The sequence below is a fragment of the Mya arenaria genome, chromosome 1 (assembly GCF_026914265.1).
Source record: "Mya arenaria isolate MELC-2E11 chromosome 1, ASM2691426v1".
NCBI lineage: Eukaryota > Metazoa > Mollusca > Bivalvia > Myida > Myidae > Mya > Mya arenaria.
In genome coordinates, this window is record NC_069122.1 from 33,457,778 (window position 1) to 33,484,488 (window position 26,711).

The following is a 26,711-nucleotide window of genomic DNA, read 5'->3' on the forward strand; positions in this document are numbered from 1 at the left end:
CAAGATAATGAGTTCTGCTTATAAACGCATTGCACATATCGAGAAGGGAAAGCACAAGGTTCCATGTGCTTTCTTATCTAACGTCACTTAAGACCTTTTCGCATTCACAGACCGGTCATTGCATGCACCAAAAAAAGGGGGGAAACAGATAGTTTAAAGTGATTCTGTGATTTATTATGACTAGAAACATTTTACAATATCAGCACAATTATTTGAGACATTTTATGACCTCACAAAAATACAGTCTTAAGGAATTAATGATTACTCTCGTACCACTCGCCACTCACACTACATTAAATTTTGTCATCGAAACATACTATGAACGCTTTTATACTTGTAAGTGTTGCATATAATACAAATCTTGCATATATGAAATGTTTTCATTGAGCACTTTGTTGCACAGAACAAAATAAAGAATTGACAATGTATAATTAACAGTAGCAAAATACTTAGTACCCATTTTCAACATTATTAAAGAGTAGCTGGTTAACATGTATAGCAGTGTACATCATATGTACTTCAAAACCTCTTGTACATCCAATAATTCATGAATTAGAAATTGAATCCTTTTTAATTCATATAATTATGATCTTACAAAAGCCAATACTTTCTTCATTGTTTTAATTACAAAAAAAACTTGTTTCAGCCGGGTCCTTTTTTAAAAATTTTAATGATGGCCACAAAATACAGCCCGACATTATAAAAAATGCCATTAAGACCTGAATTAACAACTTTAAATACTTTTGTTCTGAAATACTTGCCAATCAATACTAAAAATCCTTAAATGTATCCAAGAATTGTCTACAACATTCTCTAATAAAAGAAACAAATTGTATATAATGGTATAGATGAAAAATACAACATTAAATAACTCTTATCAAAAGGATCAAATATGCATCAACAAAGTATACCACAAAGTACATACATTCAAATTGAATTATACCTGTATAATAGCCAATAATTAATCATGCATATTAGTTCAAAGATTAAAATGCATACAATACTGCTGCTTAGCTTCCCATCTAAATAATGATTTAAAATGAAATTAAATGAAAGAAAATGATGCATAAATTTGGTATAATTAGGAAGTTATATAAATCATATAAATGGATTGTAAAATTTCACCAATCAAGCACCCAATCATGTGTAAAACAGCTTTTTAAGATAATCATACGGTTATAAGAATGTCAAAGACAAAAAGCACATGGTACAAAATATAAAACAGACAAAGTGTGAAAATGACAAGTCAACTCTGCACCACTAACATGCACCCCAGTGTGTTAATTTTCACATTGAGAACTACAATTGTTCACTATACCCAAGTTACCATACACAGAAATCACACTGATCAAGAAAAACAAAGGTACAAAACCACCACCCTTGATAAATAATGCTTTTAGCACTTTAAATAATAATTTAACAGAAATCTCATCAAGCTAACAGTCAACTAAACATGAATTGAACATGGATTTTAGCACTTAATTTAACAACAGAACAGATGAATCGTGTTAATTCAGTCAGTAGACCCCAGATGCTGGAGTGGTATCAGATTGAGGTGGGTGGGGCAATAATGCATGGTGACCAGTGGATGTTAGGGTCTTAGGTGGCACCATCACACACTGAACTTTGTGACCGTTTCTGATTAGAAATGTAGGAGTGGTGTATGTTGGCCTCCTTGCCAGACTTGCAACAGGTTTCTTGTAAGGAGTAACATTCACATTACACACTGAGTGCATCAGTTTTGAAGTAAGGGTGGTGGCTGCAGGTGGCGAGGAACTGATAGTCTGTGTTACGGCAGCATTCTGCATACTGGTGTTTACTACAGGCACAGTGGAGAGGTTAGCAAGCATGGTAGCACTGGACACTGCAGTGCTGGTTACTGGCACAGGGTTTTGAGTCTGAAATGTCTCCATTAGGGAGACAAGTGGGGCAGATACACTCGATACACAACCAACAGTTGTGGGCCCCATGGTTGAACCTAGGCTGCATTCAGTAGCATAGCCGCGGGTTGACTTGCTGACTGGCAATTTTTCCTCCACTGGTAAGATGCTGCCCTGAAACAAATGCCATTCCTAGAAATGTCTGACGCATGCAATTATATAGCTTTCTTCAAGAATGATGCTTCAGTCACATATATGTATATATCACAATGCACAAGAAAGGATTTAAATGCTAAAATAGAGATTGACTTGCATTAAAAATATATAACTACCATTAAGATGCTTAAGACTTATGGACAAGCGGAGCATTTGCATAAGCACCAAACTCAAATGAAAGAAATGGGTTATGTGCATAAACTTAACTGAAATTGTTAGTTCAAATAACAAAATGCATTCAGAAGCTTAGCTATCTAGCAACTTCAGACAGGTACTTCAATTACACGCACTACATTCCTGCAAACTGCACCTCACTGTAGGAAATTCTCAACAATTAACAGAATAATAAATGGGTTAAAAGTATTTGGTTAATCAACATGTGGAAGCCAAAAAATAGAACTGTATTACCAGAACGCTACAATAAATGATCAACAGGAATGAATTTCTCATAAATACAGTGAAATTAATTGTGAACAATTTGCTCAAACTTTCAAAACTTAAATCTACCGCAGCTAAATATACTGTTATGCACCATGGAGGACTTTCATGTCACAAAATATTTGGAAACCTGGAAATTTCAAAAAAAATATTACACAAAATGCAGAAGCATACATGCATGATTGAAGTTGTGTGCATGCAGCATGCTTAACGTCAAGATGCTACAAGAAACAAAATGCATGTTACTTTTCAGCAAGCAGGATCCAGCAGCAAACCACTTCATTACAAAATGTGAAAAATACTTATAAATACCAAGTTTGCACAGGAAAACTTTAATGCAACAACATAACAACTTAAATCAGAAAAATTATATATTGCAAATAAATTAAAAACAACATGGTAGTCCAGTACTCAACTCAGACTATTTCCGGTTACTGTAATTGTTTTCAAGCTCACCATAGCTAGATTTAATCTGAACAGACAGGGTACTCAATAAGTTGCAGTTAATCCGTCGAAAATAGTAAAATAACTAACCAGCTTCTACTTAAAATTCACGTATTGTTCCAAATTTGAACCAGCCCAATTGTTATTTGAACTGTCCATTTTGGCTGGCAGCCAGTTCTTATTGAGAACACTGAACATGCGAGGTAGAAATCTGCAAACCATCTTAATCAACATTTTTATTGCACAAGAAGATTAAAGAGTAAAAATATTTCTCTGAATAAAATGATTTATATACAAATAAATAAATTTAAATAAATTAAGGAAATAATTACAACAGCAACAGATTACAAGTACCATACATTATATGATACAAAATGGAAATGAATGTATTGACAAGGCACTCCGGATTAATTCCACATAACAGAAAAATAGAACTTCCAACTAGTGAAGAATTTAAAATTTATTTGAAGTAAGGATATCCTTGTCTAAATTTAGAAATCATTATCTATACCTAATTAACAAAATATAACACTGGAATGCCATTCAAGTCTCGAAGTATTGGACACAGCAACAGTTCAGAAGAGCATACTCCGCAAGCACAACTTTCATCATCAACCAGTTGTAGAATAACACACTACCCTTCTACTGGTCATTTTTCTTCTTCAAAAACTCAGTTAACAGAATTTGTGTCATATGATAACATGTAACATTTTCGACAAAACATATTTAGCTTACAATCATGTTAACACCAAATACACTATGCTCTTTTGAACTTCACAATTTTACCACCAATATATTTCAGTTTTACAAGTCTTTTATCACCATAGCACAAGTTTTGAACATATCACAGCGCGTATGGGTTTGACATTACCTCAACCCCAGCTGCACCATCGAGTTCTGCTAGCTCAGTACCACCATAAGCTTGGGGAAATTGAGCATACATCATGTCGGGCTGCATGGCTATCATGTAGGGATTGGCGGTGGCTGTCAGTGCAGTAGTGGGACTCTGTAAATACACATATTTTATGCTCTACAACCCCCTCTAACAACATACATGAATTATGCAAGTAATATTTGAATAATTACAAAATCCATCAAGCAATGCGAGTCAAAGTAATTTGAAGTAAAATGTAAACTTACAACTTTTCTTGGACCATTCATTTCTATATTAAAGCGATTTCGGCAAGAAATGGATTTTAATAAAATTTGTCAGAAGCCCAATACTTAAGACACAGGCATTTTTTAATAAATGTGCGTTCTATACATAGTGACTAACAGTTCTTTAAATCATTTGAAAATGTATTACTTCCACAATATTCTTGCATTCAGATAGGTTCCATATCTTTACAATATTTTTGCCTGCAATGCCATTGAACCATTTTTGTAGTTAGGTAAATTTGAAATAGGACGATATTGATGAAATGCTTTTTTGCCTGCATTATAAATGTCAGTATAGGAAGAGCATAAGCTCTGGAAATAATTACAATCTGTGCACATCCAAACTATCCTCCCAGGTACTTACCTGAGTCATGTATCTCCATTGGCCGCCAGTAGCTGCTGCCGCCGCCGCCGCTGTTGTTGCCCACTGTGGTGATGTCTGTAAAGACTTGAAATATATAAATCAGAAATGATAATGCGCAGAGATGAAGAAATGCCTATCTACATAAGTCAGATTCAATCTTTACCAGTTTAAATTTAAAAGAAAGAAGAAGAAAAAATTACTCTGAAGATGAACATATATCCTTACAAGCGTGTCATGTACTAGTTCTAACAACCTTTCAAATTTCTTCCCTTTCTCCTCTGAAGACAGAAAGTAATGCAATCACAAAATACAATTTTTTTTTCTATCAATGAAAATTTGAAAAGCAAGGTTACAGACCTGGAGCTGGTTTGTGTAGGAGAGGGGCATCTGATATGTGTATTGTGGCTGAACATAGATGGGAGGGGTCTGTGGTACTGCCATCAGTGCTGCCTGCGACTAAAATGAGAAGACTAACTTACAAGAAAAAAGCAGCAACCAAGCAAGAATACTATCAGTGAACCTTATATGAAATCAGAGATTGAAATAGAAAACAGAAATGCTTGGCACCAAAATGGTCAATGCGCACTGCTATAAAAATATTGCATGCTTATGCTTATTTTAACCACTGTAAAATGAGGTTATTGTGATACTATGTAACACTCCCTGTGGTCGATCAATATATTACCTGAACACATATGAATAACTTGCACAAACAGTAGTTTGTCTTTATAATCATCACATAAATGACACAAATTCATGAACTACTAATAGACTTGAAGCATACAGTTAATTAGTGTAAGATATGTAAGAGCTACCTGAGCATGAGCCTGAGCTTGAGCCTGCTGTACAGCTGCAGCATAGCCAGCCTCCGGAGAGGCAAACACTGCCATTCCATTCTGATACGTATATGGTACACCATTGGAGAACATCACTGCCCCCGGTGACACTGGCGACTCTTCAAGTGAAAGAGATATGCAACATGTACCTCTGTACAACAAAAAAACGACATTTAATAAATTATTAAGAAACAAAGACCTTTCAATTGCTCCATATTTTAAAGAAAACACAAAGATTGCCTTGACAATTTCAAGTTAAAAGAGGCAAATATTTTACATTTAAGAAGTCAATTTTATAAAATAAAATTAAGAAGGCAAGATATGACTGTAGTACATGCATGTTATTTTTTTGGGTTTAATATACATTCTTTATGATTTTTTTTAATTAGTTAGAATTGTGATAGATAGTATTAGATACTGGTTCACACTTAGTTGGATTTATTTAGATGAAATATTGTTAATGTCATTACTTGTTTTTTTGTTTGTTTATTAATGGAAAAGCTCTCTGCAAACCAAATCTTGTGAATATAATTATGTAGCCTACAGAAAGCATTTTGATTAGTTAGCAGGTACAACACGTCTAAATCTCGCTATCTACATGTATGTTCTATTAGCCAGATTTGCACCATAAGGTTTTTGAAAAGCTTACCAAATGCCCTGGGCAAAACTTGCTGTAAATGAAACGGGAAAAGAACAGTGTTAGACAAACAGTAAATACCATGCAAAAAAGTTCTAAAATATTAAGTTTAACGAGATGGCTTCAGATAGTTCATTTCTTAATTTACTCGTTGAATCATAATAAAAGCTCATTTCCAGCAGCTGATTTTGAAATATCTTAAGCCAACATGTGATTAGCCTATTTTGGCAAATGGCAACGCACATCCTTAAAGTGTTGTGAATATACACTTAATCTTGAACACCACCTAGCTGTGCAAGTCAAAATGTAGCAGCACCAAACCTCCATCATTACATTTCAATGCAAACTAACAGAAGAATCATTATTAGATGAACAGAAAGAACAAGCTTTACGACAGTTGCATTAATTTTTCTGTTAAATGTAAATTTTTTGAATAATTAAGAATTAAGACAATCGTCCAGTAAAAGCTTGTTCATTGGGTAAAATACATGCACAACTTGCATGAATGTCTAGAAAGATGCCAGCCACTTTGTGATTGACTCGTTGTTCATAGACAAAACCATGACAAGTGAAAATTCGAAGAACAAACAGTTCCAACTTGAGTTAAGCAAGTTCAGCAATTTGTTCTCCAAGAATAATGCAACCTGTTTAGTACTAACAGTTTTTGGTGATTGTTCAAGAAAGAACAAAACATCATTATTAAAACATTCAAATATGTGAACAGAAGGGAGATTTCTTATTCAACTAAAACAATAATGTAACCACTCGAAAACATTTTGGGCTAGGAATATTTCTATGAACAACTTGTCCAAGGCACACTTCCTACCTGTTTCCGTATTGCTGGCCCGATGTTTAGTTTTCGGTCACGGAACACCAAGTTGTCGGACTGAAATATGTATAGCAAAAAACATTCTTGCGCATCAGTTACACTGTCCCTGAGTAAACACAAGTAACATAACCACGAAGTAAAATGATTGCATTAACGCAATACTTCCAAGTGTCCAAAGGTCATTGGGCAATCTACAACTGAAGTTTAATCAAACTGTTCTAAAATTAATGTACAGACCAAGTTTTCATAAACTCGAAGTGTGACCTTGATCTTTGACCTACTGACCTCAAAACAGTAAGGGTCATCTACTGTTCAAAGGCAACCTACCATTGAAGTTCAATAGTCCTGGGTCAAACCTTTAAGCTAAGATGCAGACAAAACTGCTTATTCATGAACATGAATTTCTGACCTAAAAAATAACGGATCATCTGCTGGTCAAGAGCAATCTACCACTGCAGTTTCATGGTCCTAAGTCCAAATGTTCCACAGTTATTGAGCAGAGACAGGGTCTACAAGCCAACATTTGATGCACCATCTTCTTTGAAAGGGGCATTATCATTATAACTTCTGAGTTAGGAATTCAAACAGAAAGTTTGACCCTTATTTCCAATAGTGGCAGCCATGGTACATACCTTTATTGCTGCTTATATACTATGAAACAGTTGACGAAGTTCCAGTTTAACGAATTTTTTTAATGGTATAACCGACGACAAAAGCATGCGATTGTGGTGAGACTCAAAAGCTACAAGGCTATTATCTGTTCTGACCACAGACGGAAGCCCTACAGATGACGTCATGAGGATTACATTGTAATTTTCTATATATATATATATATATATATATATATATATATATATATATATATATATATATATATATATGCAAACAATTGCGCTAAATTTTCTTTCAGAAAAAACAACAATGTTAAGTTAATTGCATGATGAAGCATGGCACATAACAGACTACAAGTTGTATTTAACGATTCATTCCACTACCTCTAGGCTTCATTCGAAGTTGTTCAACAGGAGAACACATACTTCAGAGTTACCTAAATCATGTTAAGCATTTACATACCTCTACATTTACCTCTTTCTTGATTATGCGGTCTGCGTCTTCTTGATTTTCAAACGTAATGAAACCATAACTGGAAGGAAGATAAAAGCATTCATAATAACAAGTGGAGCAGCCATTTGAATCAAGAGACATTCACTACAACTCATCTATAGGCAGGGGTTCTATCAGCTGAATATTATCAATCATTAAAAATAGCCATGGGTTGGGTCTAGACAAAAAAATACTGTAAACAATTATCATTCATTTTGATGTTTGTTCATACATTGTCTAAAAGTCTACAAGTCCTCAAAAAAGAACTGCTGGAACTAAAATACCTCCAATAAAAATGTGAAGAGGGCTTTGCAAGTTTAAATTCTAGATAAAAAAAAGAAATAGAAATTCAGTCAGTCAGTGGGACATTTTTGGTAAACAAAAATGCTTCTTTGAGAGGGGAACAGCTGATATTCGATAGTAAAATTAACCAAAATAACCAAAATGGAGTATTTTAGTGCCATTTTCTAAAAAAAAGGACAAGAAAGAAAACACAGTCGTAGCATCGGGTGTGTATTGCAGTTTAAAGTTTATTCATTCTTATTTCGCCGAAGCGCTTCATGTTATTTACACTCATAATGTGCTATAATTCAACCTTCATAAAACAACCACCGTATACAGTAGACAATCTTGTGATTTTTTTTTTTTGAAAATTTTTACCGCCTGTGCCTTTCAAATTGGGGGAAAAAGTGGACTTCTGGGAAAAATACAAAATCAGGCCCAAATAGCAAACTTAATTGAAAATATACATGTTTTAACTATTTTTATGCATACATTATGCTGAAAGAGTAAGTCTTGTCAATATTTTGTTTATATTTAAAAAAAATTCATTGCTTTTTTATTCGTTAACGTAATCTTCATTTATCAAATTGGGGAAAAAATTGACAGTTTTTCGCAAAGGAGCGTCAGTCATTGGGTGTGAAAACTTGTCGTTCTTATTAAAATTTCAACATCACCATTTTTTGCCTTTCTCACACCGACTCCTAACAGATTGTTATTGGTCAATTGTGTGGCAATGTGTATTTGCAGGTGGTATCTCAAAGCATGTTCTTAAAGATAAAATTGAAGTATTAAACAATTGACTGGTGCATTTTGATAACGCATGCTCTAGGATACGGATATGATTTTGTTTGTATTGAGAAGCTTTATCCGAAAATGAACATCGATAGTTTGTGAAATAAACAAGTACTTGAAAAAAAATCATAGGCCCCCGCTGGACGTACCCAGTCTGCCGATTTTTACAGGCCCGACGGTATTATTATACACCACGGGCAAGGTGTGTGGCTTATTTCGCAGACTGGATTCTTCACATCACAATATGATGGAAGGTCAGAGCCATCCAATCCATCAAGCGCCAGACCCAGCATAACTTAAGTACTTACCCCTTGGAAACTCCTGCCCTATCGGCAATGATTTTGGAATCTTTGACTGCCCCGTATGCTGAGAAAAACTGTTTGAGCTCTTGTTCTGTTGTCTGAAAAGGCAATGGATTGTATGAATTACACTGTACCTAGAGTTATAACATCAAGATACTAAATTGACAAGATTTTCTCATTCATAAATAACTCAGGAGAAAAATACTTTTAACCTACATAAATAACCTCTTTATCTTGCAGCACAGAAACAAAATATGAACAATTTTCTTAAGATGGAAATTTTTATTGTGAATTTTGCACGTCTGGACAAACACAATTTTGTAAACCTTTCAAAATAGTTTATCGAGTGCATGATAATTTCAATAGAAATTACATTAGCTGCTATGCCTCCAACAAATATTCTGTTTGGTATCACTGTGCCATACTTGGGTGCGCCGCCGAGTGGCGTCCCACAGGGCGTGGAGGTGGGGCTAACATCTGTGGACGACGTCTGCAATTGCAACTGCAATGTTTAATCAATCCTATTTTAAAAGACTACTAGATTATACAAACTTCTAACACTAAACTCTAATTTCCAGAAAATGACCAGATATCGGGAAAACTGTCGGTCCGACGGTCCTGACTGGTAAATTTTGACTCGGTCCGACTAAATTTGTGATGGGGTCTGACCGACAGTATTCTGAGGGCCAGGTGTAAAAAAATAAATGAAGATTTAATCTTTATCAATTATCTGTGTTGTAACACCGCTTAAAAGTAAGAATAATTTATTTTGTTTAACAGAAAATCGTGTTTTTTTTAATGAAATTATCAAATAACCATTTGTTTTCGGATCCGATGTAGTTTTCCGAAAGTGTAAATGTCGGAATGCATACGGCATAAAATCAAACACCATGCAGCATTTGCCTCCCTTTGCAATACATTACCAAATAATGTTTACTACTGTGTATATATCGCGCGATATTTTGAAAGATAGGAATGCTTAGTTCCAAATGTTCCAAACAATAATCTTATCCTTTGGAACATGCTTTTTGATTACGTAAACGCTACCGGTATGGTCCAAAGAATACAAATTGCCAAAAAATCGCCCAATCAGAATTTTCGTTACGATTAAGTGCGTGTGTCTGTCAAAATATGGCAACCTGAAATAAAGCTGGTTTAATCATATTTTGTCAAAAAATGCTCTGTAAACTGTTATTTGTGTTCAAGATTAACTGGTTAATATCTTCATACATTTTTATTTCTTGTTAATGTAAAATTAGCGACAAAGGCTTTGATAAAGAGAATTGTCAAACAAAAATTGTCGGACCAGCAAATTTTCTTTCGGACCGACAAAATATCAGTGGCTGTCGGTCCGAATGACCGAGACTTTTTCTGAACTTTCGTGATGTCTGAATGACAAACCTAAAATTAAGTGCATTTTTACGTTGCTGAATTGGGAAAAATGGTTCTTTTTAAGCGCGCAGGGTATAGCAAGTGCGCAGGGTAAAAAGCGTTGACCCGACGCTGTGGAATGCGGAGAAAAGCATAAAAATTAATGTGGTGGACATTATGCTTGTATCGCGGGTATAGAGAAAAATAGATTAAAAACATAACATCAGAGCTAAGGATAAATAGTGGCAATATGGGAAATGTGCAAAATAATGTGTGGTTGGTAGTGTATTCTTAAAAGAAAATCAAACTTATTCTTTCATCTCCTCTTTTTTTAAATCTGTTATAGAAATGGGAAAATGAGACATTTTCGAGGAAATGGACACTTCTACGAAGAGAAACAACCTATAAAAAAACATTAAATTGCAACAAAAGAATCCATGCCCAATTGTAATCAAAATGATAAAAAAAATCGACACACTTGCAAAAAAGCAACACTTGTGCACATGTTATACAAACAATGTTTCTTCACCAGACATTGCAACAGGTTAATTTTATTTTAAGCCGCTTATTTAAATACATTTTGTGATTTCCCACTAGAACATGTAAAATTTTCTTGGTTGGATGTGTCCAACTGATAAAAATTAAACTAAAGGAAGCAAAACATCAAGATAAAACTTAATCAATCTTTTAACATATATCGTGTTCCTTAAAGCCATCATCCTCCCCCCCCCCTTGCCTCCCCAAAAATATCATTATTCGTCCAACACTGGAGGAGCTAGATCAAACTCTATTCATTAATGTAGATATAAAATATAATAAATAGGACAGGGCTCAAATTAATGCTCGCATACTCCCTAAATGCGAGCAAGTTCTGTCGGTAACAACCTCATAAAAAATATTCTTGCTAAAATTCGCGAGTCTCATATTTCAAAATAAAATACCAGAGGATGAACGATAAGGAGTACACAACAAATATCATGTCCCTTACACTTTACAACCCATAATAGGAAAGCATTAAACGCCTTCGTGCAATGATCGCGAGAGCCGATTTTGATGCTGTAGTACACAAAATTCGAAAGCAGTGATCTCCCCTGATAGGCAGAGAAGTTCAGCAAAGGGAAAGTTACCAGTTTGAGTGTGCCATCCTCGGCAGCCAGGCAGCATATCATAACCTATGATACCCTGGGCAAATCAGCTGTAAAAATATCATACTCATGATTAATTAGGTGAAATCAAGCCACTTGATTGGTCACATGAGACCAAGGCCTAAAAAAAAAATACATTTGGTTCGGGTTACCCGACCCTACCTACGGAATAGGCGCCGACCCTACCGTTTTTATAGTCAGTTTGAAAAAAAAATGAAAAACTAAAAAAAAAAAAAAAAATTCGTTTTTTTTTTTAATTGCTTTTTAATATTAAGTTTAAACCTTAAATGCTTGTACAGAAGATAGCTTTAACACCATTCTCCAATGATGAAAATTATATTCTTATATAAAACCTAATAAAAAAAAAAATAAAATAAAAAAAAAAGCCTACCTACCCTACCTATTTTTTTTAAGGATGTAACCCTAACCAAACAATTTTTTTTTTTAGGCCCAATCAAGCGGTGTGGAAATGGCCGAGATGTTACAGATGTAATTTCGGTTTGAAATAATCCAGCGAGATCATGGCTTCAGGGTTCGAATTTAGACTCGCATACTCGCAAAATGCGAGCGACATTTGGAAATTGCGAGTTACTTTTATTCAAGCTCGCAAAATTCTGCGAGTGGCTTTTTCTAGACCACAAAATGTTATAAGGAAAGTAGAATAAACATGAACTTAATTCCACTATGTAGTCGAGTGTAAACAGCCTATAAGTGGCATGTTTACACTACCGGTATAAAGAAGACAGTACGAAGTAACGCTCTAGTACTAAATATACAAAGTGAACAATGTCAAATTATTGGACAGCTTTGTTATCAAAAAGCTGCCAGCATCAGACGAGTCTTTCCATACCCCCCAAATAGAATAAGCCATCAACAAGTTCTAGTAGTCGAGTCACTCAAGATTGATACTTTTTAATATTCATAATATGTCTTAGGTGTTAATTTCTACTTTAATTAGACAATATTATAAGGGAATAAAGCAAAAAATAAAATTGCAAGTTGATTTGTCATTTTGCGAGTTGCCTCAAAATGCACTCGCAAAATTTTGCAAGTGCTCCTCAAAGTTAAATTCGAACCCTGGGCTTACAAACTGTTTTAGGCAGTACATTGTTAAACATGCCTATAGCTCTTCACAAAGGAGATCCTTTTTGTTATCAGGTTTTTTTAACTGGTTGGAAAATGCTTCTGAATATTTCAAGATTTACAAAGTTTTCCTAGCCAATTTGCCCAGGGTATCATATAGGTTACGATACGCTAGGGTGCCGAGGATGGTGTGTGCAATTCGATACCCTTTCGTTTTTTGCCCTGAATATGTCGTCTGCAGATATCATTTATTATATGTCAAAATGGAAACATTTCTAAAAAAACGCAGTTAGCACTTCCAGTATTGACTTTTGTTACTTTATTATATGGCATAGAATGCTTAATTACCCTATTTAATACTTTAGAAAAAAAAGCAAGCGACTCTGAAAATGTTAGTTGAAAATTTACCCACTTTTAAAAAATTGCAAGTAGGAAAAAAGTTTAAATTCGGAGCCCTGATGGGACTGCATTTTAAAATAAAACGAAACATTTATACTAAAACAAAAAGTTCTCATTATTGAAAAAGTTCAACAAAGTGGAAGAGTGTCAACACAGTATTTATCATCATATTTAACTTAACACGATTGCTCTGAACCACCTTCAGAGAAAGAGATATATGTACTGAATTCGAACAAGAAATTTATAGTTGTTCCAATCATCTAAAGTATTGTTTAATTAATCATATTCAAAGAGTTCCTTCTTCCATTTAGTTACATTTTTTTAATGAAGGTTTATTTTCATTTGGGCAAGATGGATTATTCATTTTCAATATCAAATTTAAATCAGCACCCATAAAAATACTAATAACTTGTGCCTTTTACCTTGAATGTCAGTAAACATAACAGGCCTCAAGATGCGCACGGGCCCTGTGATGTCATTGAATTATCGATCCACATCAACAAATGCTCGTTTTAACAAATGTTTGGGATTTGCAACGTTAACCAGTAAGGGATACGCAGACTCGGTCGTTCAATATTATTTTCTTACGGATGACTTGAGTTGAAAATGAAGGAGCATTTGGTACTTCATGTCCAACTATCATTAAAAACCTTGATGCAAAATCATTGACCCTGTTAGAAATGAGCTCTTGCACATGAGCAAAACTTTGCGCGTTTCCTGTGCAAACGTCGTCAACATTGTTGAAATTAATTTGTTATTAAATCATTAATCTATCATTAAAAAATGTTTGCAGTATTAATTTCATAATCTAGTAGTATAATTCTTAAGTCATATCAACTTTCTGTGATACAACTGTTAACGATTCCAAGTTTCATTCAATTGCAATCTGATATATTGGTTGAATTGTTGTAAACATGTACCTTTGAAGTTAGTGACAGTAGTTGAAATTAGTCTTTTGGATAAACAAGCCCGAATTCTTATATTACTGCTTGGAATTACAATTTTGAAGAAGCCCTGCTTTATTAAACCCAGAATTTGAGCAAGCCCGGAAAGTAATTAACTGGCAGTGGTCGAAATTAGCACAAGCCCGCAAGCCCTGCACTGGTAAAAGGTCTTTCGGGCTTGCTCAAATTCTGAATTTTATATAGCAGGGCTTGTTACAAAATTTGATGCCAAGTATAAGTACAAGCATTCAGGCTTGTTCATCAGTCTTAAATTGAGGACTGAACTAGTGCAGGGATTGTGGACTTGTGCCAATTTCGACCACTATAATGATATTTAAATGTATATGTATTTATTCATTCTTGCACGTGCATAGACATGTACCTTTGAAGTTAAATCTATTCAAATGAATATGCATTTATACATTCTTACACATGCAAAGACATGTACCTTTGAAGTAAAACCTATTTAAATGTACTGTATTATATGTATTTATACATTCTAACACATGCATCGACATGTACCTTTGAAGTTTAACGTTTTTAAATGTGTATGTATTCATACATTCTTGCACGTGCCCTTCAGGACATAGGGTCCAAATACTATTCATTGAACATGAAATATCATAAGTCCCAACACTTTTTAGAACGCTGGAATTTCAAAATAAGTTATGCTAATCCCGTGTTTAGCTATTCCAATATCACATATCAAAGAAGAGGAACACATGACAATATAGAAATAATTAAAAAAGAAACAAACTAACAGAAAAACACTGATATTCCAATGACATTCTGTGACGGGGGGAAATCCACAGGAATCACTGTCCGAATGGTGGAGTACTTCAGCACTGTTAAAAGTTATAACTGAATATCTATTTACAAAAATAAATAAATGGAGGTGTATATCTGACAACAAAACATCTGATCAGGTAAGAAATATTGTCTTTGCACTGCGATCACTCACCATTTCCATTTTTCCTGTGTGTTTTTCTGCTCCTGTGTACAGCCAGGTAATGAAGACGCTCGTCCAATAACACGTGGGTAAGTCGGGTATGTGTTGTATATTTTAAATATTATGTTAGGATAGAACAAGAGCGAAATTTGCAACATTTAATCTCTTTTATCGTTAAAGGATTTAGTAAATTAGTTTTTTGTTAACAAAAGCAATTTCAGAGAATAACTATTTAAATCATATTCATGCTGCAACACCTGCGAAAATGTAATCGTCCATTTGGATGTTTCAGAGAGAAATTTCCCGCCACTAAAAGTTTTGAAACGGCATACGGTTGGTGAAACGGCATTCAGCTGTAGAATTAAAGAGCGGTAAAATCAAATAGTAATGTAATTTAGTTGGAACTAACTTTGTAATACAAATATATATATATATATATATATATATATTATATTATATTTAATATATTATAATATATTATGTTTTTCATAATATGATGCCTATGTCTGAACGTGTTACCTTCTTTAAATAAAGTTATTATTATTATTATTATTATTATTATTATTATTATTATTTCTCAGTGGCGTAGCTACATTTTGGCATTGTAGGCCTGGGTCTATAACTTTTTTGAAAAATGACAAAATTTAAATGACCAAAAAAAGCAATAAAAACTAACTACTCAAACACTTTGAACAACACCAAAGTTTGTTCTTTTTAATCAAAGCAAGTTTGGTGTTTATTTAAACTAGGTGCAGGGTGTATTGCTTATTTTTTTATTTTTATCATTGCAAATATAATTGAGTGTATGTTATGTGCATATAAAAGTCCAGAAACTCACTTGGAATCATCGAGCCTACAAGATTTTTAGGCCCTAGCTACGCCCCTGTTTCTTTAAATCATAATGATACACTTGTTAACAAAACGATATTTATTTAAATATAATTATTGACAGATCTCATTATTTGTATTATTATTATAATTTGCACAATACCGGTTGAAAATTATACATTTAATTAAGCATGGGTCTACGGTGTTGGCCGGAATAAATCAGGCACGATTTATAAACTTAATAAAAAAAAATGGTGATACATATATTCGATAACATTATCTGTGCTAAAAGCAAAAGAAACAAATAGAAAGGACAACATTTCAGCACATACTGAAAAGTTTAACTTCATACGGAATTAAAGTTATAGGTCTATTTAAAATGGAAATACTACTAAACTGTAACACACATTTGTGTATCTAAAAGTAGAACTAAATCATTTCGTTTTAAGTCAGATTTGAAAATCCCCATTTCTGTACTTGTTGTAAGTGTGAAATTTATTCAATTTCGAATGAGAATGGTGTTTATATTTAAAATGAACTTGTGTGCTTATATTGCAACATGAAGGCTATTCCGGATACAAGATTTATACCTCACATAGCGAACGGTATTTACATTTTGAATCTTTTTTTTAGAATAGAACCTACATTTTCAGCCAATGGAACCGCAGATAGGCACTCATTTAGTACAAAGCTTAATCTTTAAGAATTTCTTTCAACTGCCGCTCATCCGATAGACGCTTTTGAGCTGACAATGTGACAGCCAATAAGGTAGTTTTCTAAGACAGTAAGATGAATGGGCATGCCCTTCTTAATCATTAAAAAGTTACTTCATGTCATCTAACTATAACTTAGGCTTTCAGGCCAGTATGTATGTAAGTATATCTTTAGATCTTGCGGTCAAGGATAACCCGTGAAAGTGCAAGCACTTATTTCCAACGGGGTCCTTTGTTTTTGCTGAAGGGACAGTACGCTGAAGAGACAGTGGTGGGATACAAGGAAGTCCGGGTGCGATACCCTAGCTCTTTTTCGAAGAGATCCCTTGGTTCTTTTACGTGCTCGGTGTAAAGCACCGATACACGGGGTACAACTTTCCTGGGTTAAACCAGTACTGAGTACACCACTTTTCCAAGCACTACCCTTCAAATGCCGAGCGCCAGGCAAGGGAGCTACTTGTACCAATTTTAACCTCTTTTGGTATGACGCGACCAGGGATCGCACCCACGACCTCCCGCTCCGTAGGCGGACGTTTAACCACTAGACCACGGAGACAGTATCAACTAACCACTATTTATAGATCAATACAGATTTTTTCGGCATTGTTAAAAAAAACAATTCCATACTCTTAAAACACAGACACAAAATGCGAAAACAACTCGGAATGAAACAAAAACATGTATACCTCTCATGCAGTAGCTTTCAGTAATAAGATAATTACATTTATGACAAACTAACAATTTACTGCCACTTGTAAGAATGGGAAGTATTAGCCGAACCCTCTTGTTTATAATAAAACAGTCATGCTAAAACGCACTTACTTTCAGAAGAATTCTAGTAATAGAACATATACAAAGGTCGTACAAAAATGGATTCTTGCTTTGTCGTTAACACATCTATTCAAGGGGCATACTATTAGTAGATGCCAAAAAATGTTGTTGTGTTTTTTAATTTTGATGAATTGAAAAAAATACTGCCACAAAACAATCTACACGTCGCATGGAAATTCTCCACAAAAACACACACTCCAAGCCCTCCATTGCAGAAAGCATAATTATATACCTGAAAGGTCTTGGACATGCTGCCAAACAACTATAAGCAGTACAATGGTTTGTCAACATTAATTTACCACAAGACAGTGAATGTTATAACATTATAGAGTTTTTGCCAGCAAGGAAAGTAAGAGCATGCAGAGTCTCTTCGTGCTCTTATCATGTGCCTCTAACCATGTTTTATATTTCAACTCATTACTTATAGGCTACTCCCCGTAGTTTTCATTATATTATTGAAGGAAATTTGAGTAACAGCAAATTAATTATACAAGAAATAAATTAAAATGTCTAGTGTCCTTTTTTTGCAATGCGGAACAACGATTTTCTTCTTGAACTATGTGTGACAGTAATTTATCATTCTTGGCTCATATATAATGTATGAATGACGATGAAAGGGAAGGTTGTGACGCCTTAAAACATTGATGGTAAGCTATGTGTTGTTATTTTTAATTTGAACAAGGGGCATAACTCAACAATTATTTAGTGCAATGCATATCTGGTAACATGTTTACCAAGTCTTAAAATCAAACAAACAGCAGTGTCATTAGTTAACTATCTAAGAAATCAACACAACGCAAATTGTGTTGTTGCCAAACTTCTAAAAGCATAACGACAAACATACTCAGAACTTGATCTTCATAACTGATATACTTATAGGTACTTGTGGATAGTGTTTACAATATTTTGTCCTATATTCTGATGTTAGTTAACCGCCGAAACAATTTCCGGTTGAACGTTGTCAATGCTGAAATATTTCATTGTCAAGTTATTTGTGTGAGTTTTTGAACCAAAATACAGATCAAAATTTTATCACAAGGTAGTCATGATTGTATGGCTCTCCAAACAGAGTCATGAAAATGAATAACATCCGACGAAAACAAAATATGACTTGTTTTAGTAGACTAATAAATATGGACTCTTGTCATAGTATTTTAGCGGACACCAAGCACCGATAGTAAGAAAACATTATGATACATGCAAATTTATATTCAAAGCATATTATTTTTCAGTGGCCATAATGAAGACAACGGAAAGAGCTTTATCCCATGTGTTGTAATGATCTCTTGATGGTTGCTGACACAGTCAGGAATCCTGTACGTGAATGCATGCTTGTTGGGATGGGTATCTAAGAGATATTCGCAAGCAATTATTGAGCTCGAGAAAATGTGTGGACAATCTTAACTACCACTGATGAACTCCCAGTGTGTGCAGCACAAACATGTTGATGAGTGATAAATGAGCGCTTTCTATGAAATCTGAAGTTTAAAATAATGAGCATGACACAGGTAATTCAATAGTAATCAGCGTTAGGAAATACCACTGGCTGATGTTCTTAGGGGTACCTTTCACCAGTGGGCATAATTGTTACAACTTTTATGTTAAAAAATGTTTAGCAGTCTCAGACATACCTACTCAATATGTCAAACAGGCAGATAAAACGTTGAAAGTACCTCTGAAGCTGACAACGAAAATACCAAATTTGACTTTGAGCAGTTGCTCAGTTTTGCATCTAACCAAGACCAATCTAGTTTGCAGGTAGGAAATACCTTTGAAAAGTAAGCAAACAACTTGAAGGTATTCGTTATGGTTGGAAAAATACTTTCCCATAAAAACAGAAAAAAACATATTAGCAACTGTGCATAAGAACTTTGAAGTACCCTGTTATTCTGCTCTAACAATCATCGTTAGTTGCAATTGATTGGCAAAAAGAAACACATAAACGTTCGTAAATTGAAAATGCTCTTTGCGTTATCATCAATTTTGATTTTTTATGTTTCCTTTAATTTGAAAAATATATGTCAACATGTTACATATATATATATATCACACAAAAACATAACTATAAGAACTGTTAAATTTGTGGAAGTTTAATAACTGCCAAACATTTAATAAAGATTTTCCAGCAATGCAAAAACTTTTCTGTTTAAGTTTGATTTAAACATAAGAGAGCACAAAAATGAATTTGAAGGTCAACTTGCAGACACAACAATTATACAACATAGACAATTAATGATGATTGAAAAACAACAACTGATGACATCTGAGGGATAAAAAAACTGTTGTTTTTTCAGCAAAGCACCACTTTTAGATTTAATATTACGTTTGATAATTAACTTCAAATATTGATAAGAAAGTTATATACTTAGTTGTAGATTTCATGCCCATTTACTCCCAAACATATCGCTCAATATCAATCTACCACCCGGTCTCCCTTGGTAGGTGGCAAAATGTCCTGCACATTACATATCCATCAGTTGGGAGGGGGGAGGGGGATGTTTCCCTATAATTAGACTCATTGTACTAATTAAATAACGGTAAATCAGGTGGCCTTGACTGTTATATTAATGAATTTTTCAAGTATGGATCAAACAATGATGCATTTAGTACAGCTTTATGTAAATTGTTTAACAAATTATTTGACATTAGTTATTTCCCTGAGAAGTGGTCTGAAGGGTTCATTGTGCCTTTACATAAAAAAGGAGATGTTAATGTTGCAAGTAATTATAGAGGTATTACATTATTAAGTACACTTGGAAAGTTATTTATTTACTAAAGTTTTGAATGTTAGACTTACTGATTGGGCTGAAAATTATCAAGTGTATATTGAGGCTCAGGCAGGCTTAATGCAAAATATGGGAACTTTTGATAATGTTTTTGTTCTACATGGCATTATAAACTATTTCACATATACAAATAAGAAGTTATTTACTGCATTTGTGGACTTTACCAAGGCATTCGATTATGTTGTATGGGATATGATATGGTATAAACTTATTAAACTTGGGGTAAGAGGTAAAATGTTAGATATTATACGTTCAATGTACAGGAATGTTAAGTCTAGAGTAAAATATTACAATGTTTTAAGTGATAGTTTTACATGTCTGTTAGGTGTTCGTCAAGGAGAATCCTTATCTCCATTTTTATTTTCAATGTATCTAAATGATATAGAAGAGTATTTCATGACTAATAACCATCAGGGTATAGATTTAGATGTGTTTAAACTATTTATATTATTGTATGCTGATGATATTGTTTTGTTGTCAGAATCAGAGGCTGGTTTACAAGAAGGTCTTTTATTACTAGAGAGATACTGTGATAGATGGAAGTTAAGTGTTAACTCACAAAAGACAAAGGTCATGATATTAAGAAAAGGCGGTAGATTAAGGAGGAATTTAATTTTTTTGTATAAAGCCAGGAAGTAGAAATTGTCGACAAGTTTACATATCTTGGAATTGTATTTACACCAGGGGAATCCTTTACTAGTACTTTTGAAACATTGTCAGGACAGGCTATGAAGGGTATATATAAACTTAGACAGTGCTTATCCAAATTTCCGACGTTGTCTGTGAAGCATAGATTAGATATTTTTGATAAACTTATATATATATCCAGTTTTAAGTTACGGCTCTGAAGTGTGGGGTCTTTTTAATAGTCAGCAAATAGAAAGAGTACATTTAAATTTTTGTAAAGAAATATTAGGAGTAAGAAAAAAAACTCAAAATAATTTTGTTTATGGTGAACTAGGTAGGACTTCATTGTTTAGTAAACGTTCTGTAAATGTGATTAGATATTGGCTTAAAATAGTAAATATGCAAACCATAAAATATGTCAGAATTGTATATGATAAAATGTATTTAGAAGTAGATAGAAATCCAAATAATAGATCATGGATATACATGTTAAGAGAATTATTACAGAGGCTTGGATTCAATGATGTATGGTTAAACCAAGGAGTTGGGGATATATCTTTATTTTTAAATTTTTTTAAGCAAAGAGTTACTGATATTTTTATACAGAGTTGGAGCTCAGAATTAACAGAGTCTACCAGAGCTAGAACCTATGTACTTTTTGCAGATTTCAACATAACAACATATTTAAAGGATGTTAACATTGATAAGTATAGAATTGCATTGTCAAGATTAAGGATGTCTGCACACAGATTACAGATAGAGGCTGGTAGATGGCATAAACCAGCTGCTATACCTTATTCGGAAAGAAAATGTCATTTATGTGATTCACTGGAAGATGAATATCATTTTGCTCTTGAATGTAAATTGTATACTGATATAAGAAAAGCTTACATAGATAAATATTATTTTGCAAGACCTAATATGCTTAAATTTATAGAATTATTCACCTCTAAAAATACTAACGTAAATAGAAAATTATCTATGTTTGTTTTCAAAGCTTTCGAATTGAGAAATGCCTACTATAGTTATTAGGGATAATATTTGGTTATTCCTCTCGCTGTGTTTATGTTGTTGTATGGAACTGTGATTGTTAAACCAATTTGTAACTGTATGATTGGAAGATTGAGTGACCATTGACTATGTTAATCAAAGTGCTGAAAGCACTGATGGACTAGGGCCTCATTCAGGGGAATGTTGACAACCATGTTCTAAGCATTGAAAAAATCGGCTCATATCACAAGGGGTCACTGTTTAATGGGCTAGCTTAAACTTTAGACTAAAACTGCTTGCAAGCTGCAAAGGAAATTTTAAAAATCTAGTTAAGTGTGTGTAGAGTGGGGGGGGGGGCTAAAGCGTTAAATCAGATAAAGTCATACTAGTAGTTCTTTTGAATTTCCCAAAGTCGTTAAATCAGACTTGTACAAATTAATTTACGTGCTTGGCACACATACTTCTTTAATTTGATCAATTCCTTTTAATCAAAGGACTGTTATTTGCAGTTTCAGAGAAGATTTTCAATGATGTAATTATATACTATATAGAAAACCTGTCGCCTCTTTTTCAGGGGAACTTTAAACCACAGAGCCATACTTTAGACAATCTTTGTAAAAGACATCTACATTGTACACCTATGTCATACTGCATACACAATGCTATTAGGAAGTAGTTTTTATTTAAAAAGTGAATAATTATTTTCTCCCTCTTAATTTGTGCTTGGTATTCAATTCATATAACATGTTACCATGATAACTTAGTGCTGTTGATAAATATTAGGCACTGCCTTCTGTCCAATGCTATTCATATAACTGCTACAGACTTTTGTACATAGCAAAGCAAGTTGAGTAGACTAAGATGAGATGAATATCGTTTTTAAAGTATGAAATATTGAAATGTCTTTTAAATACCTTGACCATCAAATTTCATAACATGGTAACAGCAGTTCATCACACTGCTAGTGAGAATGGAATATCAAACATAATTTTATTCTTTATTTTATACCCATCATCAATCCACATGCAATACATATCACAAAATACTTTAACCCATATTCCGCTCCAGTGCAATACGGCCATATACCACTCTTGTGACGTCGGTACGCCGCTCTTCTATCTGTTGTTGTAGAACCGAGCGTTCACGACGTAAAGCATCCAGAGAGTCGTAAGAGGTCTCGTTCTTCAGAGTCAAATTCACAAGCTCCTCTTGTATTTCCTTGTTCTCCTCCACTAGAGACTCAATGGCCTCTTGAACTTTTCGCGAAGCCTTTGTCTTCGGTCGAGCGCCATTTTCTGATGCCGCCATTTTTTAAGTCAAATACTGGACGTCTGGACGGGACGAAATTAAACTGAACAATGACCAGATCGGATTAACACCTAAGCGACTATGGGTGACTGCGCATAAAAGTAGTTCCCATAATTATAACATTTTAGGCTAAAATGTGGTAACTGCGTTTTGATCCGGATATGGCGGAATGTCATATTTGATTCTGGTAGTTTTTTGTAGATTTTGATTTTACTCGGCTTGTGCCTTGTGGTATCCGAATCTGCAAAAATCTACTTGAGTCGAATACAACCTACTGGATCAAAACGCAGTACTTTTAACCCTATTATGTACAAAACCTGTTACCCCGTGGACAGAGCATCTTTAACCCACAGGGCCATTGTAACTTTGAACAATCATTGTAAAAGACAACTACATACATTTACAAGATGCTTAAGGAAGTAGTTTGGAAAAAATTAGAATTATTTTCTCCGTCTTAATTTGTATGCATTAGATAACTCTATAAATGCAGCAGTTGGCCATTCTTATATTGTCCTCTGTCACTGTCCTGATAGCTCCCTATCTCAATAGATGCAAAAGGTTGTAGGTTCATGATTCCCTGGTCCAATATGTCATACAGAAAGAAGATGTTGAATGTAGAATCAAGAAGCTTTCTTTTCAGGCACTCCAAATTGAATAGTACTGTAACATTTGGAGTGCCAAGAATTTGTTGGATTCCTAGGCAACAGGTATCAGGTGTTGCAGTACATTTGAAAAATACTTTTCACCCGTCCTTGTAAATCTAAAAAAACTTTCATTTCGCAAAAGAAGTTCATATAACTAAATTAAGGTTGCTAAATCGGAGTTTGAATAATTCTGAAAACTAGATGTGCCTTTAATTGCAGCAATTTGAACTCTAACTCATAATGTCAATTAAGCTGGTTATGCAATACTGCAGTTCCTTGGTGTTGGGATTGCTTTATTAGCTTGAATAAACAAACAGTTCTTGTGTTGGAAAGTACAATGTATTAACATGCATTTTTCTTGCCCTGACTCCATCCAAGCCTTAAATCTTAGATCAACATGTACTTGGGGCTATGTGTAATATCAATGAGAACTATAAATTATGTTCAATTTAGTGCCACTTATGATATTTCATTCCACATACAAAAACACTAACATGTTCAAACCAATATCCTATGTTATGATCTAAAACCATTGCCAAGTTGGTAATTTGAAAAGACAAGAAATTATATCTGGTCAGGGTTTGACATAGTCTTTCTAGACAGCTGGACTTGTTTTGCAGTTACTTTGAAAATCTTCAAAAGCTTAACTGAACAAGACTTGAGCAAAAAACTCACAATACCAAAAGGGGTTTTAAAGACTTATGAGATCATTCTCACATCACCTATACCATAATTTCTTATCTACAAACTTAAGTCTACATAATAATTGATGTTTTACATAAATATTGCAATGAATAAAACATATTGCAATAAGTGCCAATAACATAGCAATCAAGTATGATCACTATAGGCCTAAACATGAGATTTCAACATTTTCCTGATAAACAATAAATAATTTTACTTAACAATTTTCTCATTTTTTACACAAGCTGAAAAAATGGTCTCTTTTTGAATACTTCACATATTTCATGGCTTTCATCATTCAAACTAACATTTCGCTTGTTATTTCAATATTCAAAGATTGTGTAAACATTCATAAAATTAATGATGGTTAAAATTAACATTCATGCTAATCATTCCTCCCAAAAGCACCTGACTGACCAATCAGTATCCAATTTTGGCATGGCTTATTGGTGGTTCATTGAAATCAACCATGACCTCCCACAATCTGCACTGATCAACAGTAGTTAATGAATTGTTTCAATTGTTCTTATTTTCATAAACTTAGAAAACACAACTGCAGTGAATAAAATTTATTCCTCATCACTGAGAGAAAGTTTAGAAAAATGAACGAAGCCGAGTTACATCTAGTAGGATATCAAATCCTACAAATGTATTCATCATTTTTATAACCGTATTTAGTAAATCTTAAATTTTTGTATGTCTTAAAAGTTTCATTTTTTGGTATATCAAATAACATTTGTGTGTATAAATTTGATGATATTTTGTGATTCATTTAATTTCATTCCTGTTTCATTTAGTGTTCAATCCCAAGCTTTCTTGTTCACATTTAAGTGCAAGAAAAGTCACTGATCTGAATAAATTCCTTAAATAATGTAAGGTCACATAAAAGATATATTGTGCTTTTTAAAAATAACATTTTTTCATCTGTTTAAAATTATGTCAACTGAAGTGCATTGACATTTTATTATGAGTTTAAAGCTGCACTCTCATTTTGACAACTTTTTAAATTTTTGTCTTAGAACGACAATACCTAGTAATCTTTTTTAAAGGAAAAAACACGAAATAACTGCTATTAATAAATCATTTGTAAACGATGGGGATCATCAGTAGTAAGTTTCAATGCATTAATTGTACACATCGATACCAAGTTTATGTCAATTTTCTACAATTTTCTTTAAATTTTTGCTTTTTCATCATTAACTTAGTACAGCCCCTTTAAACTGTACCTTATAATGTCTGTGACTTATCAACTATTTAATAGTAATGGTCTACAACCAAGATTTGTTTTAATTATTCAGGTTTCAAACTGCATTGTGTATGCGATTGGAAAGGTAATCTCACCTAGTATAATTTTTACAAATAACATTCACCCTGCAAGGTACTCATATTTGGATGATACAAAAAGATTTGCACAGTCATTTATGTATATTTGCATTTATTGATACCTTTTTCAAATCTTTGAATTAGATTACAAAGTATAAGTTATATAAATAAATATTTATTCTTAACTTTATCGGAATACACAAGCTAATGCATCAGTCAACTGTAACCATGCCTCCCGCCCCCGGTCCCGGTATAGCAGGGACTTTTACTTTCGGTCCAGCCAAACCCAGCTAAAGTCCCCGTCCTGCGGAGATAATCTGATGGTAAAGCCTCCACCAAATGCCCCGCACCCAAGGGATATTAGGTTAAGCCCCATCCACACTGTATTTTCCGGGAAGACCTGGCACTGCGGGGCCACCTGAAAGGTAAAAACATGGCCCATTTCGCCGGCTATCCCCGGTATACCCCCGGATGTGAGAGCCGTGGTTACAATTGACTGGTGGATAATGATACATAGTGATCCAATCTCATGCCAAGATGATTTCTGGTCTGACATCGCGAGGTTAGATATTCCTAAGCATAAAAAAGCCTTGACAGCATTTGAGAAAGACTGTTGTGAGATTAAATCTTCATTACTTTACTATTCCACAACATAAGGGATCTTTATTTAATATTTTGATTTTGTTCCCTAAACGCCACAAGTCAACTGATTAATTGATACAAATTCAATTATATCTCCACAATTTTCGGCACTGCATTGTTAAATAAAACTCAAAAGTTACACTTGTAAATAATTTAACCAAA

At 33.9% G+C, this 26,711-nt stretch overlaps 1 protein-coding gene and 1 pseudogene across 7 annotated transcripts; one reads left to right on the top strand and one right to left on the bottom strand.

Moving 5' to 3' along the window:
- Window positions 1-152: 152 nt before the first annotated feature.
- Window positions 153-15,262, bottom strand: LOC128232517 (RNA binding protein fox-1 homolog 1-like). 7 transcript variants are annotated; one of them, XM_052946156.1, is made up of 11 exons: window positions 15,186-15,262; window positions 9,656-9,772; window positions 9,289-9,380; window positions 7,877-7,946; window positions 6,800-6,859; window positions 5,986-6,007; window positions 5,316-5,455; window positions 4,858-4,956; window positions 4,501-4,584; window positions 3,850-3,984; window positions 153-2,054 (listed from the first exon to the last, which is right to left on the bottom strand). In XM_052946156.1, the coding sequence occupies exons 1-11, from the start codon at window positions 15,192-15,194 to the stop codon at window positions 1,518-1,520; spliced, it is 1,365 nt and encodes a 454-aa protein (XP_052802116.1). In that variant the 5' UTR covers window positions 15,195-15,262; the 3' UTR covers window positions 153-1,517. The 7 variants fall into 7 exon arrangements, with proteins under 7 accessions (XP_052802116.1, XP_052802124.1, XP_052802109.1 ...); XM_052946164.1 differs by having other exon boundaries at window positions 9,656-9,784; window positions 15,186-15,209; XM_052946149.1 differs by lacking the exon at window positions 15,186-15,262 and adding an exon at window positions 14,986-15,179.
- Window positions 15,263-21,059: 5,797 nt separating this feature from the next.
- On the top strand, window positions 21,060-21,990 carry LOC128226573 (uncharacterized; annotated as a pseudogene).
- The last annotated feature ends 4,721 nt before the right edge of the window (window positions 21,991-26,711 follow it).

What these genes read in the sequence shown, in the direction of transcription:
- LOC128232517 (XM_052946106.1), bottom strand. Translation starts at nt 11,822, where the DNA reads ATGATATGCTGCCTGGCTGCCGAGGATGGCACACTCAAACTG. An exon ending in GGCCAGCAATACGGAAACAG is followed by an intron (nt 6,008 to 6,799) that starts GTAGGAAGTGTG and finishes TTTCATTTACAG; the next exon opens with CAAGTTTTGCCCAGGGCATT. An exon ending in CCTACACAAACCAGCTCCAG is followed by an intron (nt 4,585 to 4,857) that starts GTCTGTAACCTT and finishes ATATATTTCAAG; the next exon opens with TCTTTACAGACATCACCACA.